This window comes from Chelonoidis abingdonii, chromosome 9, assembly GCF_003597395.2.
Source record: "Chelonoidis abingdonii isolate Lonesome George chromosome 9, CheloAbing_2.0, whole genome shotgun sequence".
Classification (NCBI taxonomy): Eukaryota; Metazoa; Chordata; order Testudines; family Testudinidae; genus Chelonoidis; species Chelonoidis abingdonii.
This window is the reverse complement of record NC_133777.1, coordinates 6,643,390-6,661,749: the sequence shown is the minus strand read 5'-3', so window position 1 is coordinate 6,661,749 and position 18,360 is coordinate 6,643,390. Positions and strand designations below refer to the sequence as shown.

General features: G+C 51.1%; 1 protein-coding gene across 1 annotated transcript in view; it reads left to right on the top strand.

The window, feature by feature from the left end:
- The first annotated feature begins 254 nt into the window (after window positions 1-254).
- The window catches only part of MYO15A (myosin XVA), a 90,159-nt gene continuing 72,053 nt past the window's right edge, over window positions 255-18,360 (top strand). The window contains 14 exon segments of the mRNA XM_075069069.1: window positions 255-390; window positions 502-3,318; window positions 4,471-4,979; window positions 8,279-8,361; window positions 8,935-8,998; window positions 9,398-9,507; window positions 10,107-10,181; window positions 10,648-10,738; window positions 11,548-11,553; window positions 14,683-14,786; window positions 16,649-16,712; window positions 16,798-16,911; window positions 17,255-17,416; window positions 18,188-18,301. Coding sequence (XP_074925170.1) covers window positions 255-390; window positions 502-3,318; window positions 4,471-4,979; window positions 8,279-8,361; window positions 8,935-8,998; window positions 9,398-9,507; window positions 10,107-10,181; window positions 10,648-10,738; window positions 11,548-11,553; window positions 14,683-14,786; window positions 16,649-16,712; window positions 16,798-16,911; window positions 17,255-17,416; window positions 18,188-18,301 — 4,449 coding nt within the window.

Here is an 18,360-nt window from a genome sequence, read left to right as displayed (position 1 = left end):
TGGAGGCTAGAGTATGAGCGTGAAACACCAGGAGCATGGGTGGCAAAAAAGGTGAGACCAAAAAGACCGCTGAGAAGGGTGGCAATCCCAAGAAGGGCAAGGACGAGGTCAAGGGGGGAAAGAGCAATGCCAAAGGGGGGAAGAGGAAGGAAGTGGCAAAGGGGAAAGGAAAGGATGAGAAGAAGGGGAAGGATGCCAAGAAGGGGAAGAAGGAGGTCCTCAGTGAGTCGGAGGGGGCCTCGGACTCTGAACTAATGAAGAGCAATGCCGAGGAAGACAGTGATGAGGAGAGTGAGATGGTGGAGGAGGAGGACGAAGACGAGGACAGTGAGGAAGACCCTAAGAAAAAGAAAGGGAAGAACAAAAAGGAGGCCTCCAAAGCCATGGGTGGTAAGAAGCAGGGGAAAGGGAAAAAGGTGCTGTCGGAAGAGGAGGAGGAAGAAGAGGAGGAGGAGGAAGATTATTCTGCAAAGAAAAAGAAGAAGGACCTGCACCTCAAAGGTGCCTCCCACTTGGTGATGGGGCTGGCGGGCAATGATGCCCGGAAGAAGAAGGGGGCGAAGAAGGAGCATGCCAAGGCTCAGCTGAAAGGGGCTACCAAGGCTATGGCTGGTTTATCTAGGAGGGAAGTGGAACCTCCCCAGTCCAAAATGAAGAAGAGCCTGAAGAGTGCGTCCAAGCTCTTCATGGGCTTCAAGAGGCTAGGCCTGAAGCGCTCCAAGAAGGGGCAGTTCAAGAACACCTCCCGGTTTTTCTGGGGGCTAAATAAATACAGCACGAAGAAGCAGATGAAGAAGAAGAAGGCAGTGCTGAAATCCACCTCCAACCTCATGATGCGCTTCAAGAGTGTAGGGAAGAAGAAGAAGAAAGCGGAGGCCAGTGGCAACCCAAAAAAGCCCTCTTTCCTGCTGATACGGCTGGGACTGGGAGGCGAGAAACCGAAGGAGGAGGGTGGGTTCTTCAGCAGCCTCTTCCGCCGAAGGAGAACGAAAGAGAAATTCAAACCTCGGGCTCAGATCCTGAGCAAAGCTGCTGCCGCCACCAGCTGGCTGACAAGAAAGTTCCTGTCCAAACGGGCCAAGCTTACCTACAATGAGAGGTCCATGAATGAGGCCTGGCTGTCTAGGATTGGAGCCAAGAAACTCCCCTTCCCGTCAGAGGATGAGATTCTGAGGCACCGAGCCAACATGAAAAGGTTCTCTGGAGCCAGGAGGCTCTACGGACAAGGGGAAGAGGAATATGGCTACCAGCCAAATTTTGAACATGGCGGCCTTGTGAGGCATCCCTCTGGGAGGTTCTCACAGCCCAGGCCAAGTGGGTATGAGGGCTCTGCAGTCCCACTGGACTATTACAACTGTTACCAGGATGACAGCAGCTTTTACGACCTGCAGGCCCCAGCTCAGTATGGCTACCCTGAGGAGGAAAGCTACCTCCAGGCACCAACTGACTATGCAGACGGACACGACTTTCATAACAGAAGGGTATCTGATTACGAACACTACCCTGGATATGATATGGAAGAAGACTATGGGCTTTACGAAGAGCCCCTGGACTACTACGATGATGCGCTGCAAAACCAGTCTGACTACTATGACTGTGAAGACCAGGATTATGAATCACCTTCTGGCTATTCACCATACGAACCCTATGACCAATATAGGAGCGATATGGATTACTATGAAGAGCAAACAGGGCCATACGGCTCTTTTGAAGACAAATATGGTCCTTCTGGATGGCCCTACAACCTGAGGGTAGATGAAATGGGCTATCTGGATGATTATTCCCCTCAGCATGAAATCAGTTACAGCGAATACGAATGGGGCCCTCCAGCTCAGTCTTCCTATAACCCTTATGCGTATCCTTTGGATGATATAACAGAGATGGATGAGCCAGAGGAGTTGGCGGATGAGAATGGAGATTATCCTTTTATGCTCCCCAATTCTTCCTTCTTTGAGCAGCAGGGGATCGAGGAAACGTTGCCTTCTAAACTGTCGTTAAACAGGAAGTTCAGGCTCTTCCCCAGGCCTCAGGTGAAGCTGTTTGGAAGAGACAAACTTGATGTTCCCCTCCCTCCTTCTCCGCATATTTCTCTTGGCGGTGTGGATCAAGATGAGGATGACTATGGTGAATATGAGCCACTGGCGTCTCCATTCGCCCAGTTCAGCGTTGGGGATCCCCAACCCTCAGTGACATACGGCCATGTTGGCCAGGCTCATGGCAGCTGGCTTACAAGGTCTCACTCTCCAAAGTCAATGGGAAGCAGGTTCGACCCTAGTGGCCAGCAAGGCAATGTCCAGGAGGCGCATTTGCAAAGTTTCTGTCCGCGAGGATGTGGGAGCCCCCTAGGGCAGTTCTTACAAAGATCCCTCATGCAACCAAAACCCATTTTAAAACACTGTGGGAGCAAGGTGAAGAGCAGGCCTCCCATGCCCCCTCCAGTAAGGAGGGCAACATCTTTGTCATGTGGTGAGAGCGGGCCTCTGAGGCCACCTTCCCCTCAGCCATCAATTAGACATGGCGACATGCCAAGTTCTACCTCTTCCCCGAAACTTAGCAGGCAGCGTAGGAGTCCAGAGAGACAGAGCTTTCATCACTCTTCTCCACAGCCCTCTGTAAGACGTTTTGACATCCCCCAGGAGAAATCGCATGACCAGCATCCATTTATTGAGCCGCCCTATAAAAAGTTTGGCCATAAATTAGCAGGGATGGAGACCTTGGACTCTGCACCTTTCTTGCCTATGAGGAAATTTGATTACACAGCCAGTAACAACAACAACTCCCAAAGGCCTCCTTCCCCTCAGCCTTCCCGGAGGAGCATCTCCTCCTCCCCACATCCTTTAAGGAGAGTGGGAAGCAGAAGCAGCCTGGAGCCTCTCAGGCCACCGTCTCATTCTTCTGTGCGGCAGAGACCCCCTTTTCCAAAACCCAGTGTGAAAAGGCTCAACTTTAACCAGCCGCAGCCGGATTTTCAAAAGCCAGAGACGAACAACCCCTTTCTGCAGCGGTTTGGTAGTCACATGATGAGGAAGTCTCCACAGCTTCCCTCTTACCAGACAGCAATGAGACCCAGAAGTCCCCCTCCCTCACCACGATCCTCTCTGAGGATGAAGAACCCTCCTTCTGCTCCTCCTCCCTCTTTGAGGAGACCAGGGTCTCCAGTGGCCAGAGAAAATGTCTCCTCCACCGCTGGGAGCACAGCACCTATAGATTCCACCTTCCAGCCCATGCCATCTCCTAGGCCAACAGTTCATAACCCATTCCTCAGTCAGAGGAGTTGGTCTCCACAGCCTGTGCTAAAGCACGTCAATAGCACAAGGGGTGAGCCACCTTCCAGCCTGCCATCCCCACAGCCCACCCTAAAATCCAGCTTATCGAGGTTTCAAATGTTTGGCTCAACTCCCCAAGGCACCACCCCAGCCACCCTGCCTGGGAGCTTAGCCCCTACAGAGCTCCATAATCCTGCCCCTGGGAAGCTGAAAGCACCCTCTTCACCTCACCCATCCCTGAGGCAGTTTGGGTCTCCTCCTGAGGCAAGGTCCCCTAGCTTTCCAGCCAGGGGCGCTGGGAGCAGACAGTCATCTTCCCCTCAGCTATCAAGGAGACTGAGCCACTCACCTGTGGAAATGCACAGGCAGCTCCCCCAGGCTTGGAACAGGCAGCCCGAGCCCCCAACTAAAGCAGTGAAGCCTTTAATGAGGAACTCGTTTCTGAAGCAGTTGGGCCGTCCAGCGAGAGCTCAGTCTCCCCTCCCACCATCCCCGAAGCCGTCCGTCAGAGGTGGGCCGCCTTCCCGGGGATCGGCAAGAACACTCTGCCCTCAGAAGCTGACACGCCAAGGAAGCCATCGTGTTACCATCAAAAACTCTCCTAACTTTCTACCTGGCTGGCCCCCGTTCCCCATGGATGCTAATGGGCCAGCAGGGCAGCTGCCTGCACGGCCACGTTGGGACAAGGCGTCTGGGAACGAAATGCCAGCTCAGCGAACTCCATCACCCAAGATGGCAGGAGGCAGAAGCATGAGGAGCATTTCAAAGCTGCCTCCGCCTCCCAGCCCTGCTCCTGGGATCCCTAAGGCATTTATCAAACGCATTGGTCAGCCTCTGGCTGGGATGACCCACACCTCTTCCATGAGGAGGCCATCTCCTGCAGAAACCAGCAGCATGCCTGCGAGCAAAGCAGGAGGTGGGAATGCATTTCTGAAACAATTTGGACAGCCAGTGGCAGGTCAGACATCAGGACCCACGGCTTTCAAATTCTCAGTGAGAGAGGGCGGACATGGAGCCCAGGGACAACACCCACCATCACCGACAGATCCTACACGCCCCCTTGGTAGGATCCCTTCTCAGAAGCCGGCCTCCCCTGCTCCGTCCCTAAAACATGCTATGATGTCAATGGGAGAAGCAAACAGGTCACGGTCACCTCCCCCAAACTGGGCACATAAGGTTCTGGGTGGGAATTTGTCTTATTCAGCCACCTGCAGCCCCCACGCTGTGCTGAAAGGCAAAGCAAACCTGGGCCCTCAGTCACAAAGAACTGTGGCCTTCAAAGGCCCCCATTCTGTGACGGGAGCTGGCCCCTCCTTTGCCCGGTCCCCATCCCTGCAGGAAGCATGCAGCAGACCAGCAAAACTCCTTACTGAGCAATTTGAGAATGAGGACATGTCAGGGGAGGACGGCACGGGGAGGTACGCTGTTGTCATGCCACAGATCCAGAGGCTGGGGACCTTCAGAAGGATGTCCTACATGCACAAGCAGCACTGGTCTAAGCAGCAGATGGTGAATGTCCGTGCATCACCCAACGCGTGGTTTTCTGAGAAACTGCTTCATAACCCTCCCACTGAGAGCCTGAACAAGTGGTCAGGCCGGCGAGGAGACAGTGCCGCTGGGTACCTGACCCACAGATCCTCAGTGCAGAACCAGGGTGGTGGGAACCACTGGGAGCGTCGGAACACAGGCAAAAAACCGCCCTGGCATGATAAGGTAATTCCAGGGATTTGGGCCAGTTTGGTGCATTTGGAGCAGAATCCAGACCTGGGGCCAGTTTACATTGTAGTAAACCCATGGGGGTTAATCTGAATGTAGGATTGGATCCAAAGATCCAGATCCAAATGATGTCGGGGGCCTTGGATCAGGCCCTTACACTGAAGAGTGAGCAACATTTGCCCCCTTGGGTAAGCAGGTACAGCTCTCTTAAAATCCTCTGGGCCAAATGTGCAGTGAGATGTGGGGTGTAAGTTACACATTGGACAGAGAAAAAATTGGCCGAGTGCTGTGGAAAACACCACGGTTTGAAGGGTTAAAACCAGACCCTGTCTATTAGTAGAGTTAATGTGTAGCCCCTGGTTGTGCCCCTTCCTCACCCTCCTCACAGCATGGAATGAGCATCAGGTGTTTGCAGCCAGCCAGCCGAGGAACCCAGGAGTCCTGACTGTCAGCCTCCTGCTCTAACCACTAGATCTGGCTCCCTTCTCTTGCAAAAGAGCTGGCCTCAGATGTGAAAATAAAAAAATGTTTTCTCCTCTGTGCCATCCGGCCCTGGCTCTGATGTTCCTCTTGCTTGCTGTGGAGTAAGGATGCCCGGTGGTGTCGGCAAGATGAGACTCGCGCTGTTACATTCAGACCATGCCAGTGGGAGCGTGGATCTACCCACATGGCAGTTCTGAGCAGGAGAGAAGCTAAGGTGGCCAGCCTGTGCTCCCATGCAAACATCTCCTGCTTGGGCTGACTTACCCACTGACAGCCAACCCCCCAGAGACGACAGCTGGCACCACAAAGCTGGCACAGCTAGTGACTGGCACCTACGCTGGAAAGGGGAAACCAGCTCAGTCCAGACTGAGGTTTAATAAAGGCATAGAGCTATCCCTGGGCTCTGTCACTGTAAAACTATATGCCCCCCCACTGAAGCCAGGGTGGCAGCTGGTACTCTTGGAGCCGTTTGGCCTCTGTCATAGCAATGGAACAAAAGAGATATATGTAAATGCAGAGACTTGATCTATGGCAGGTAGCTGCATTGGAACAGAAGGAGTGTTTTAATTAGAGGGGCCTCTCCTGGCACGCACTGGTTGACAGAGCTCATCTGAGACCTAGCCCAGTACGTGACTGGCTTGCCGTGGATGACGATTTGCTTACATGCTTGCTGCCTACCCTGGCCTGAGCCCATGAGGGGCTGGATGCTCTCCAGGTTAGGAGCTACAGTGATGATTGAGAAAACTCCAGGGTTTATTGTCTGCTCTTCCAGGCTGGTGACTCTTAGTTACCTGGGCTTTCTGTGAAGTAACAGACGCTCTGTGGCTCTTCTGTGCATTCAGCTGATGCTGCGCGAGGCGTTTAAAATCGTGTTAGATAAAGCACAGGGAATGAGATGATAGGGACCAATCCTGCACTGGCTGTGGGGAGGTGACCTGGGGACCCAATGGGTATCTTCCACCCTCTGAATGTCACATGGGGATTGAAGCAGCGCCTCAGCTACCCTTTGCATTGTTCTTGAAAGCTAAATAGGTGCCCGTGTGACAATATAGGGGCCTGTGTATGTTACCCAGCAGTTCAAGGCGTGCGCTGTAGTGGAATGCGGAGGGACAATACACTGAGGGACAGTGTGCTTTAGTGGGTAGGGCACTGCATGGATTCCCCATCCACATTGTCTGGTTAGATTGTGATCCTTTTATGTCAGAGTATCAGAGGGGTAGCTGTGTTAGTCTGAATCTGTAAAAGCAGCAGAGAATCCTGTGGCACCTTATAGACTAACAGACATTTTGGATCATGAGCTTTCGTGGGTGAATACCCACTTCGTCAGATGTATGTCTGCATTCATCTGACAAAGTGGGTATTCACCCACGAAAGCTCATGATCCAAAACGTCTGTTACTCTATAAGGTGCCACAGGATTCTTTGCTGCTTTTATGTCAGATACTGTTTCAGACCCTGCTCTTGGTGCTACTGTAATGCAAATAATCAATGGTCATTTTTATTTTCTCTCTGTCTACATGAGAACAATCAAGAAAATAAATTCACACCTTGTGTTAATTCAGATTAAAAGTGGATTAGTCAAACCACATTGAACCCATGCATGGAGACTCTCATTCAGAATTGAAGTGGCCTTAATTTGGTTTAGCTTAATTCACAAGAGTGTCCACAAAGGGACTGATTGTGGTTTAATGAATTTGCTTTAAAAATTAATTTGGATTAACTTTCCTGAATGTCCCCATGTAGACAAGTCCTCAGTCTAATATTCTGTGTGTATGCGAGCGAGGGGGTGCAGTTTGTAGAAGAAATGAATCTTTGGGAGGGAGTTGATGGGCTGGTCCCACATAGGGCCCAGCATGAAAGCCTGAGTGAAGAGGGGAAAGACAGGGCAGCAGGGCTGGTATCATCAGTGGAACAAAGTGGAGGGGCAGAGAATGTGTTAGAGATGCAGACCAGAGCAGAGTTGTGCAGGGTTTGGAAACCAGGGCTGAGAGGTGTGAGCTGGACATGGTAGGTGAGGGGGGGCCCGGGAGTGATGCAGAGGGAAGTGGCATGGTCTGATCTCAAGACATCTCTCTACTGAAGCTCTTGCCCAAAGGAGTCACTCCATAGCTGCTGTACCCCTGAACAGGGCCAGTTCTGTTCTACTTTATTGGAAAGCCACGTCCATCAGGCAATTGATTTTTGTGCCTCCATAGCTACAACTGGTTAGTGTGTTATGCATGTCCCAATTTGTAGAGATCTGGCCCTGTGACAGGCCCTAGCTACAAGGGCTGGCTCTTTAGCTCAAGCTGTAGCAGCTCATGCTTTTAGCTCTGGAGGTCCCTAGTTTAATCCCAGTCATGCTGGCCAAGATGGCGGCCGTCACACACCCATGCCCAAAAAGGGATGAGGAGAACAGAACTGCTCCAGGGCCTGGTGTCCCAACCCCCACACAGTCCCTGGCCTTATCGGTGGCTGTACCAGGTGATGCCACCTGGTGGCCTGCTGCAATGAAGGGACTTGGCAGCAAAGGGTTGGGGTCAGATCTCCCCCTTTGCAAAGTCCCTTCTGTAACCTCCAGCTCCACCTGCACAAGCCTTGTTGCTCCCTAGGGAGCAGGTTGAGCCAGTCCTGTCACTATAGAGCAGGGGGGATCTTGTCCCCAGCCCCGGCAGATGGACATGCCAGTTGGACCAGTTTGGGAGCAATAGCTTGGCTTGGGGTCCGACCCCGACTCTCTGTCTCGTGAGGCCCCCAAGCTGGCCAGAGAAGTTCTCTACCCAGCTGCACCCTGCAATAACTCCCCGATCTGCATGTCTTACTCCCTGAGCGTAGATGCACTCCATCCACAACTTACCGTCCAGGAGCCCCCAAGAAGAGCCGAAGGAAGATGGCGTGGAGGACATGACCCAGCTGAAGTAAGTGACTGGCCAGCGTGCTCTGGTTGATCTAAAAGGAATGCTAATCGCCATGGGCTGGCTCGTGTCACTCAGCAAAGCACCATTTTGGGCTAGGGGCCAGGGCACTGGCCTGGGAATCAGGAATCTGGGGTATAGGCCCAGCTCTGCCACTGACCTGCTGTGTGACCTTGGGTGAGTCCCATCATCTTGGTGTCACCTTCGACCCTCCGTCTTAGCTGTTTGAGGCAGGGGCCGTTGTCTCTCCTTGGTTCTGTAGAGCGACTAGCACAATGTGCTCCCCAGGCCCTAGCATGGACCGTGCCCACTGCTGTGAACAGCTCCTGCAGATGCCTTCCCCCGAACCACTTTAAGATCTCACCAGCCTCGGCAGTGGATTCCCTTAGTCTGACTCCAGCCTAGCTTTTCAGAGCTTTGACTGCCTGTGCCTGGGAGGGGTGCACGTTGGTGGTACTGAGCTGGCTGGGTGGCGAGGACAGGAGCGGATTTGTTGGCCATCAGCCTCATCCTCGTTCTGAAGATGCTGTGCACTAGGGCCGTGGCCTTGATCCCTTTCTGTGCTGTGTGTTCCAGGGATCTCCAGGAGGGCGCAGTGCTGCAGAACATCAAGACGAGGTTTGACCGCGAGTTAATCTATGTAAGTTCCTGGCAGCTGAAGTCACACTCAGAGTTTATTACAGGCCTCAGAGTCTCCTTGGCATTATCAGTGGAGGGTCCTGTCTGACACTGATGTGCAGAGTGTGTGTCTGGTGGGTGGGTCACTCACAGCGCAGCGTGTCAGGATGCCTGGGTTCTAGTCTGCTTCACCCACATCTCGCTGTGTGATTTTTTGAGCAAGTGCCTTTACCAATGTGTGCCACTGTTTCCCAGAGATGGACCTTCCCCCACTTTTGTAAAGTGCTTTGAGATCCTTTGGTAAATGGCATTAGGCATTACTGTCACTCAGCTTAGATGCCTGCTGCTCACCTTCCGCTGAGCGGCGGCTGAGCGTAAAAACATAAGCAGCTCTTCCTCTGTGTGTCTCTTGCTGCTGCAGACCTACATAGGCAGCATCTTAGTGTCCGTGAACCCCTACAAAATGTACAACATCTACGGGACGGAGCAGGTGCTGCAGTATGAAGGAAGGGCACTGGGAGAGAATCCCCCGTAAGTACGACCCCCACCCAGAGCGCAGTGTGCTGTCTATCTCCTCCTGGCATGTTACAATCCCCTTCCGGCTGGAGTCCCAGCTGCACAGCCCGGCTGCTCAGGCTCCTTGAGCTCTCCTTGAGCTCAGATTGTCATGGCCGAGGACCCAAGCCTGCAGAGCTTTACTCCAGGGAGTAATCCTCTCTCACCCCAGTAGCCCTACTGCAATCCACAACCACTTGGGGCAGTAAGGGTTTGCAGGATCGGGCCATGGGGTTGGGCAAGATCCTGGGCAGTGCTGAACAGCTTAAGGGAGGTGCTGCACCGGGCACTCAGGGCCAAACGGTCTGTCTGATGATGAAGCAGCTGTCCTCTCTCTTGAGTGGAGATCCCAGACCAGATCTTTCCTGCCCATGGGTAGCAAGTCTGGGGTTTGATCTGCTGGGTGTCTTCCGACTTCCTTTGTGCCAGTGGGTGACCTAAGGTGAGGGAACTGGCTCAGCTCAGAGCACCAGAAGCCTTGTCCTGCTATCAGCCAAGGTGTTGGGCTGGTGGGAACCCCACCTCTGCAGGGACTGTTTTTCCCCTAACACTCTGTGTGTCTGGCTCTTTTGCAGGCACCTTTTTGCTATTGCAAACGTCGCCTATACCAAAATGATGGATGCCAAACACAACCAGTGTATTATCATCAGGTGAGAGCTTGCGGCCTCGCCGGGGAAAGGGAGCTTCCCTTTTGTTCCAAGAGGTGGCCCCTCTAGCTCCGGCTTAAGCCTGCTCATGGCAGCTTGCCCAGCCACCGCCCATGCCATACTTGGCCTGCGGGTAGATCTGAGATGTCCTTCTGCAGGGGTGCAAAGCTGGCACCTTTATCATCATCGTCATGGCAAATCCCAAAGGGATGTCGATTAAGCGCATCGATCTCTAGCTGGCATCTTTAACCAGCCCGACAGTATTAAAATCAATATAATGGTAAAACCGCCAGGCCTGGTCCAGCCCCTGCTGAAGCCAGTAGGAATTTGGCCATTGATTTCAATGGGAGCAGAGCACAGCACTCATAGCATGTGTAGCTGCCGCTCGGTTCGGTAACCTCTCGGTTGGCTCCAGGTGATTGACTGCACGCTCAGCGACCTTCCTTATGTTTGCGTCTTCTCTTTCTAGTGGCGAAAGTGGTTCTGGCAAAACGGAAGCCACCAAGCTGGTCCTGCGTTACCTCGCAGCAGTCAGTCAGAAACGCAATGTGATGCAGCAGGTACAGTGTCCTTTCCAGACACCACGTGCTATGGTGCCACTGGCTCCTGGCCGGCTGCAGCTGCTGTGCTGCCATAAGCCACCAATGTGCCCTGAGAGCTGGCAGCTTGGCAGGAGGTACTGGAGGTGAGCGGTTGCCTGGTAGGTGCATTGGACCAGGATGTACTGGCCTGCTTCTCAGCACGGTAGGTGCCTTCCCCCTCAGATGTCCCAACCTGGCAGGCAGCGTGGCAGATGTGTCCTCATGGACAAAATCAGCACATTTTGCAACCCAGCAGGTGTAAGCATTCCCTCCAGAGGTACCTGGCACATGCAGCATGAGGCAGTTAAAACTGACGGCTGTTTGGAGCCTTTTCCTATGATGGCTTTCAGCGCCTTATTCCCTGAAGCCATTTGCAGGCAGGCATTTTTCTTTGGGACCCACTTAGGGTCTCTCGGCTCCCTCCAAATCCCTCTCTCCCTTGCTCTCCGTGGCTAAACTCAGGGGTCTCCGGGGACACCAAGCTGTGCCCCTCCTGCCAGAGCAGGGGCCTTCCTCGTTCTGCCAGGCAAAGAGAGCATCAGACAGACCCCGTGTGAAAGCCAGAGAAGGGTCTGCATTCTAGGAAGCCTCATAAAGCCCCTCTGCAGCAGCAGGATGGGCAGATGTTGGTCCCATTCTAGGGAGGTAGGTCCCATTCCCTAGGTGATTCCTGGGTAAACGTACAGTTCTTTGCAATAGAGTGTGGCTTATTATCCTCTTCTCGCTGCCGGTGTGTTGATAATCCTGACCTGTTGTTGTTCCTATGCGTCCCTGCTGCACTACCATAGATAGAGGTATGGGGTGTGTGTGTGGGTTGTAAAATTTCCACTTCCCTAACAGTGTGATGCTGAAGTGGCCTGCTGTGTTATCTCTGCTGAGGCTAAATCCTGCAGCTCAGAACTCCCCTAGGAGTCACTGGGGAGTTTTTTGCCTGCAGCTTTGAGCCCTGTGTGTATGCCTGGCTTTGCAGTGACTATCTTTCCTTTCACTCCCCTGCTCTCCTTCTCCCCTCCTGCCCTCCATCAGCCATCATCAAGGGGGGAGTTACAGGTCCCCAGGCACTCAGCGGACAGGCTAGAAAACCCTTCTTGCATTAAAACCGACCCTCGCCCCCAGGCTTGTGTGGGAGCTGTTGCAGAACAGACAATGACTGTTGCATTTGCGGACAGGTCACTGTATTCCACTCCTTAAATAGAAAAGGAACTAAAGGTCTCTCTTCATTGCTCAGCCAAATGTTTAACTTGGAAGCACCATTTTCCTGAGGCTGCGTCTGGGGCACAATGGAGGTTTTGCTGTGTTCGCCAGTTTTCAGGCCCTGAACGCCTGGGATGGCTCATGTCGGTCACAACTACTGATGGTGAAACACATTTCTGAGCAGGGCTGGGTCCACCAATGGGCCAGAGGTGCCAATGCCCAAGGCAACATCTTTCTTTAAAAAATGTTCGTATTAATTTAAAATTATTACCATGGCATCCAAGAGCCCCAGTCAAGGACCAGGACCCCATTGTGCCTGGTGCTGTACAAACAACAAAAATATTTTTTGGGGAAAAGTCAACATGGTTTTTGTAAAGGGAAATCATGCCTCACCAATCTACTTGAATTCTTTGAGGGGGTCAACAAGCTTGTGGACAAGGGGGATCCAGTAGATATAGTGTACTTAGATTTTCAGAAAGCAGTCAAAAAAGCAAACAGGATGTTAGGAATCATTAAAAGAGGGATAGAGAATAAGACGGAGAATATCTTATTGCCCTTATATAAATCCATGGTATGCCCACATCTTGAATACTGTGTACAGATGTGGTCTCCTCATTTCAAAAAAAGATATACTGGCATTAGAAAAAATCAGAAAGAGCAATAAAATGATTAGGAGTTTGGAAACGAGGGTCCCATATGAGAGAGATTAAAGAGGCTAGACTGTTTCAGCTATGGAAAAGAGGAGACTAAGGGGGATATGATAGGGTAGGTATATAAAATTCCATGAGTGAATGTGGAGAAAGGGGATAAGGAAAAGTTATTTATTGTTCCCAATAATATAAGAGCTAGGGAGGGGCCACCAATGGAAATTAATGGCAGCAGGTTTTAAAAAACAAAATAAAAGGAAGTTTTTCTTCACACAGCGCACAGTCACCTGTGGAACCCTTGCCTGCGGAGGTTGTGAAGGCTAGCGCTAATAACAGGTTTAAAAAAGAATAGATAAATTCATGGAGGTTAAGTCCATAAATGGCTATTAGCCAGGATGGGTAAGGAATGGTGTCCCTAGCCCTCTGTTTGTCAGAGATGGATGTTAGGAGATGGATGGTAATGGATGGTAGGAGAGAGATCACTTGATCATTGCCTGTTAGGTTCACTCCCTCTGGGGCACCTGACATTGGCCACTGTCGGTAGACAGGACTGGGCTGGATGGACCTTTGGTCTGACTCAGTATGGCTGTTTTCTTATGTCTTGACAAGGTCCCTCAACCAAAGGCTCTTAAGCAAAGTAAGCTGTCCATGGGATGAGAGGGAAGGTCCTCTCATAGATTGGTAGCTGGTTAAAAGATAGGGAACAAAGGGTAGGAATAAATGGTCAGTTTTCAGAGTGGAGAGAGGTAAATAATAGTGTCCCCCAGGGGTCTGTACTGGGATCAGTCCTATTTAACATATTCATAAATGATCTGGAAAAGGGAGTAAACAATGAGGTGGCAAAATTTGCAGATACAAAACTACTCAAGCTAGTTAAGTCCCAAGCAGACTGCAAAGAGCTACAAAAGGATTTCACAAAACTGATGACTGGGCAACAAAATGGCAGATGAATTCAATGCTGATAAATGCAAAGTAATGCACATTGGAAAACATAATCCTAACTATACGTATAATATGATGGGGTCTAAATTAGCTGTTACTACTCAAGAAAGAGAACTTGGAGTGATTGTGCATAGTTCTCTGAAAACATCCACTCAATGTGCAGCGGCAGTCAGAAAAGTGAACAGAATGTTAGGAATCATTAAGAAAGGGATAGATCGTAAAACAGAAAAGATCATATTGCCGCTATATAAATCCATGGTCCACCCACATCTTGAATACTGTGTGCCGATGTGGTGGCCCCATCTCAAAAAAGATATATTGGACTTGGAAAAGGTTCAAGGAAGGGCAACGAAAATTATTAGGGGTATGGCATGGCTTCCGTATGAGAAGAGATTAGTAAGGCTGGGACTTTTCGCTTGGAAAAGAGACGATTAAGTGAGGAGATGATAGAGGTCTATAAAATCATGACTGGTGTGGAGAAAGGGAAAAAGGAAATGTTATTAACCCCTTCACATAACACAGGAACCGGACGATCACACAATGAAATGAATAGGCATCTGGTTTAGAAAAACAAAAGGAAATACTTCACACAATGCATGTTTGTCAGCTGTGGTACTCGTTGCCGGGGGATGCTGTGAAGGCCAAAAGTATAAATGGGTTCAAAAAAGAATTAGATAAACTCATGGAGGATGGTTCCATCAATGGTTATTAGCCAAGATAGTCAGAGACACAACTCCATGCTCTGGATGTCCCTAACCTTCTGATTGCCAGAAGCTGGGACTGGGAGACAGGGAATGGATCACTCAACAATTGCTCAGTTCTGTTCCTTCCCTCTGAAGCATGCAGCACTGGCCACTGTTGGAAGACAGGATACTGGGCTAGCTGGAGCATTGTGGCCCTTCTTATTTTCTTATGCAAAGGATGGGGAAGGCTTTTACTTCCTGTTCCCAAAAGGAGCAGGCTGGAGGTGGAGGCACCATGTTTATCCTTGGCCCAGGGCAGCCATGAGCGTTAATCTGATGTGTCTAGTCAGTCTTTTGTTTCTGCACTGTGCCCATCACTGCAGCGTCTTGGCATCCCTGGTTGGACTATCTCACTCTGACCAGTGCTTGGTTGGGTTTTTTTGTCTGGCTGGGGCAGATCCTCGAAGCGACACCCCTGCTGGAATCGTTCGGAAATGCCAAAACAGTGAGGAACGACAACTCCAGCAGGTTTGGGAAATTTGTGGAAATCTTTCTGGAGGAGTAAGTAATGATGAGCGTATGAGTGTCCCTCTAACACCCCACTCTGTGTGTCTGAAACTGACCCCCAGCCCGAGGGAATTCTGCCCCACGATCCTGCCTCTGGGCTGCTGACTGGAGGGACCACCAGAACCTCTGGGAGACGTTAGATCCTTGTGCTCCGTGGCTGTGATTTAATGGTTCCATTCAAAGCACAGGAACCATTCAGCTCCTCGGGCTGGGCAGTCAGCCAGTCCAGGCACAGGCAATACTTTGTGAAAAGGTATCTCCCCAGACAGATTGTATCCTTGTCCCTCTTGCATATGGGGAGGTGTTGTTTGATTTTAAGGGCCTGCTTTTAAAAAAAACGTGTGTGCCATTGCACACCTAATTTGCACTGCCAGTTGTGTGACTGTGAGCACTGCCGAATAGATGCATAACTGGCTGCATGCACACCCAACTGCTAGAGCTGCATATGCAGTCGCGGTAACCACGTGCACAACTCAGGCCTTTGCTTCAAATATAAGGCCCTAAAAATATTCCTCCTTTTGAGTTCCCCAAGTCCCAACTGACATGGCCTTGTAGTGGGGCTGCCATTCCTCCAGTCTCTGGATACATCTCAGTCTCTCGTTCAGATACATGAATGGGGCGGGGGAGGGTTTCCATTGGGGCTGGCATATAGGACATGGGAGCACCAGCTCCCCAGCAGAAGGTAGTGGCTTCCTCAGTTCATGGCACACACCAAGAAGCTAGACAAAAATGTAACTGCTCTTGCTGGAAGGCTGCAATGCAATATGACTTTATTTTTTAGAATTCAGAATGATAACACACAGTAACCAAAACCAGAGAGTGACAAAGCAGGCTGTTCCCTAAAACAAAGAAGCACAAGTCACCCCACCTTGCTCTTAGGCTGGCTGCCTGCAGATTGCCTGCTGCTCCCCAGCCACTTCACAACAGAGCCCTCCAGCGTGCAAGCAGGACCAGGAACTGCTTTCCCCCTTTTACCTCCTTTCCCACTCTTAAAGTGATGGCTTGCAATTCCAACACAGTCTTCAATACACCACACTCAGTAACTCAAATCCTCCACCCTTCTCCTTGGTCCTCTCGCTTAGCCTGGGACTTGGGCAGCTATCGTGGTTTTCTGTCTGCCCATCCATCCAAACGTTGCTTAATGCGCAGCTGGAAGGCACTCAGATACTGTGATGATGAGGGCAGCGTAAGAACCTTTGCAGAATAGACTAGAATCCATCTCTCCCCACTGGGAGCAAGGAAGTGGTTCTCTTCCGCATTGGCTTTTAGTGCAGGAAGTTTAATTGCTGCCTATCTGACATAGTCTGCCAGGCTGCAACAGCCAATCCATTGTCTTTGATGGCTGCACATGGTTGGCTCTTTGTTTAGCAGAGGCAGCAGCAGGCAGATACCATACTGGTGGCTCTCCCCTCACTCAGCTGTGCTGGGAGTTGCAGCCTGGGCACTGGGTAGCAGGATACCCACAGTGCTGAGCTCTAAGCCAGATTCAGCTCGGATTCAAGGGAAAACAATGGGCAATGACTAATCCTTGGACCCAGAGGTACTTCAGGGGAGAGATTAGATGAGACGCTGGGCTGGCAGTGCCAGCTATGGAGCTGAACAGTACTGGAGTAGGATGTTTCCCACTGAGCAGACAGCCTGGGACCTTGGGGGACATTCATGTCCCTCTGGAGTGATGAGCAGGAGCCATTGGTTGGCATCGGTTGGGCACCTCCCACACAGCCAGTGTCCTGCAGGTGCAGAGGGCTGGGTGTGGATAGATCCTCAATTCTTCCAAGTTCCTTCACTCTCTTGTGTCTGACAAGATGCCTTGCTAAGATTCCCAGCCCCCAGGCGCTAACCTTTGTCTCTCCCAGAGGCTTGATCTGTGGTGCCATAACCTCACAGTACCTTCTTGAGAAATCAAGGATCGTGTTTCAGGTGAGTCCCAGCATTTATTGTGCCACCCCCCACTGCCATCACCATGTCATGATGCTTCCTTAGTCTTGTCCCTCTTGTTTCATAGGCCAAAAACGAAAGGAACTATCACATATTCTATGAGATGCTGGCTGGCCTTCCTGCTCAGCAGAAGCAGCAATTCTGCCTTCAAGATGCAGAAACTTATTATTACCTGAACCAGGTATGGACCCCACGTCCGCACCTGAGCTCAGCAATCAGGCTCACTTGATTTATTGTGTCTACTGGTGAAGCACCCGAAAACCCCAATCAGGACCCGGGACCCATTGTCCAAGGCCTTGTACAAACACACAGGCAGATGCAGCCCCGCTTCAAACAGCTGACAACCTGCAATTCCATTTCTTTCGGGAACTGTGATAGCAGCCATGTCCTTGTGACATTCAGGTTGCTTCGCTTCCCAGATCGGTAAATCCCCAGTTCCAGTAAATTTGCGTCCCCTGTCGTGTCTAATTCCTGGGCCTCAGGTTGCATGTTCCACAGATATGCTTTGATTGGGACCTTCGCAGGGGGGTAACTGCGAGATTCCTGGCAAGAGTGATGCTGAGGATTTCTGGAGGTTGCTCAGCGCCATGGAGATCCTGAACTTCAGCACCGAAGACCAAAACAGCATCTTCCGAATTCTGTCTTCCATCCTCCACCTGGGGAACGTCTACTTTGAAAAATATGAGGTAATCATCTCCTGGGGGAAGATGGGAAGGGGACCCAGGGCACAAAGAGATACTGATAGCAGGGACATGAGATGCATGCTGCCAACTAGGGCTTTAATCCAGTGTCTGTTGGAGCCAATGCAAAGATTCCAGTTTAGCTTCCATGGAATCTGGATCAGACCCTAAGCCCCTGTGCAAGGAGGAAGCTCTCAAAAGAAAATTGAACCCAAGATTTTAGCTTCTCTCCATTTTGAGGAATCTGCATCCAAAAAAAATCCGTGGCCCACAGAGGATCCTGGCACCATGGGACACCTGAACTACAACACCCAGGAAGCCCCACAACAGCTTTGGCAGATGCAGTTCCATGTCGAACCAGCAGACACAAAATGTTTTGATGTTTCCAAATCAGCACTTTTCTGAACTTGCCGTTCTGCAAAACAAATTGAGATTTGGACATTTAAGGGTCCATCTGGGTCAAAATCCAACATCAGAATATCAGCCTTTCCCACAGCGGGGACATTCTGATTCTTTCTCTAGCGCTAAACAATAATGTCGACAATGGGCCAGATCCTCTGCTAGTGTAAATCAGTGTAGCCCAAGTGAAGTCAGTGCTTCTATGAACACCAGATCAATGGGGCTACACTGATGTACTCCAGCTCAGGATCAGGGCCTATATTCATAAAGAGAGATGGGCAAGGCCTTCAGTATGAGGTCCCCTAGGTTGTCCCTGGGTACCAACTGTGCTGGCCCCTGGGAAGTTGCCTGCCAACGGGCTGTCTTTGTGCTTCACAGACAGACTGCCAGGAGGTCGCATCAGTGGTGAGTGCAAGAGAGATCCGTGCGGTAGCCGACCTGCTCCAGATCTCCCCAGAGGGGCTGCAGAAGGCCATGACATTCAAAGTGATGGTAAGGCCCACGGATTCGAGATGGCTGGTTGGACAGATGGGTGCTGTGGCTAGAGGGAT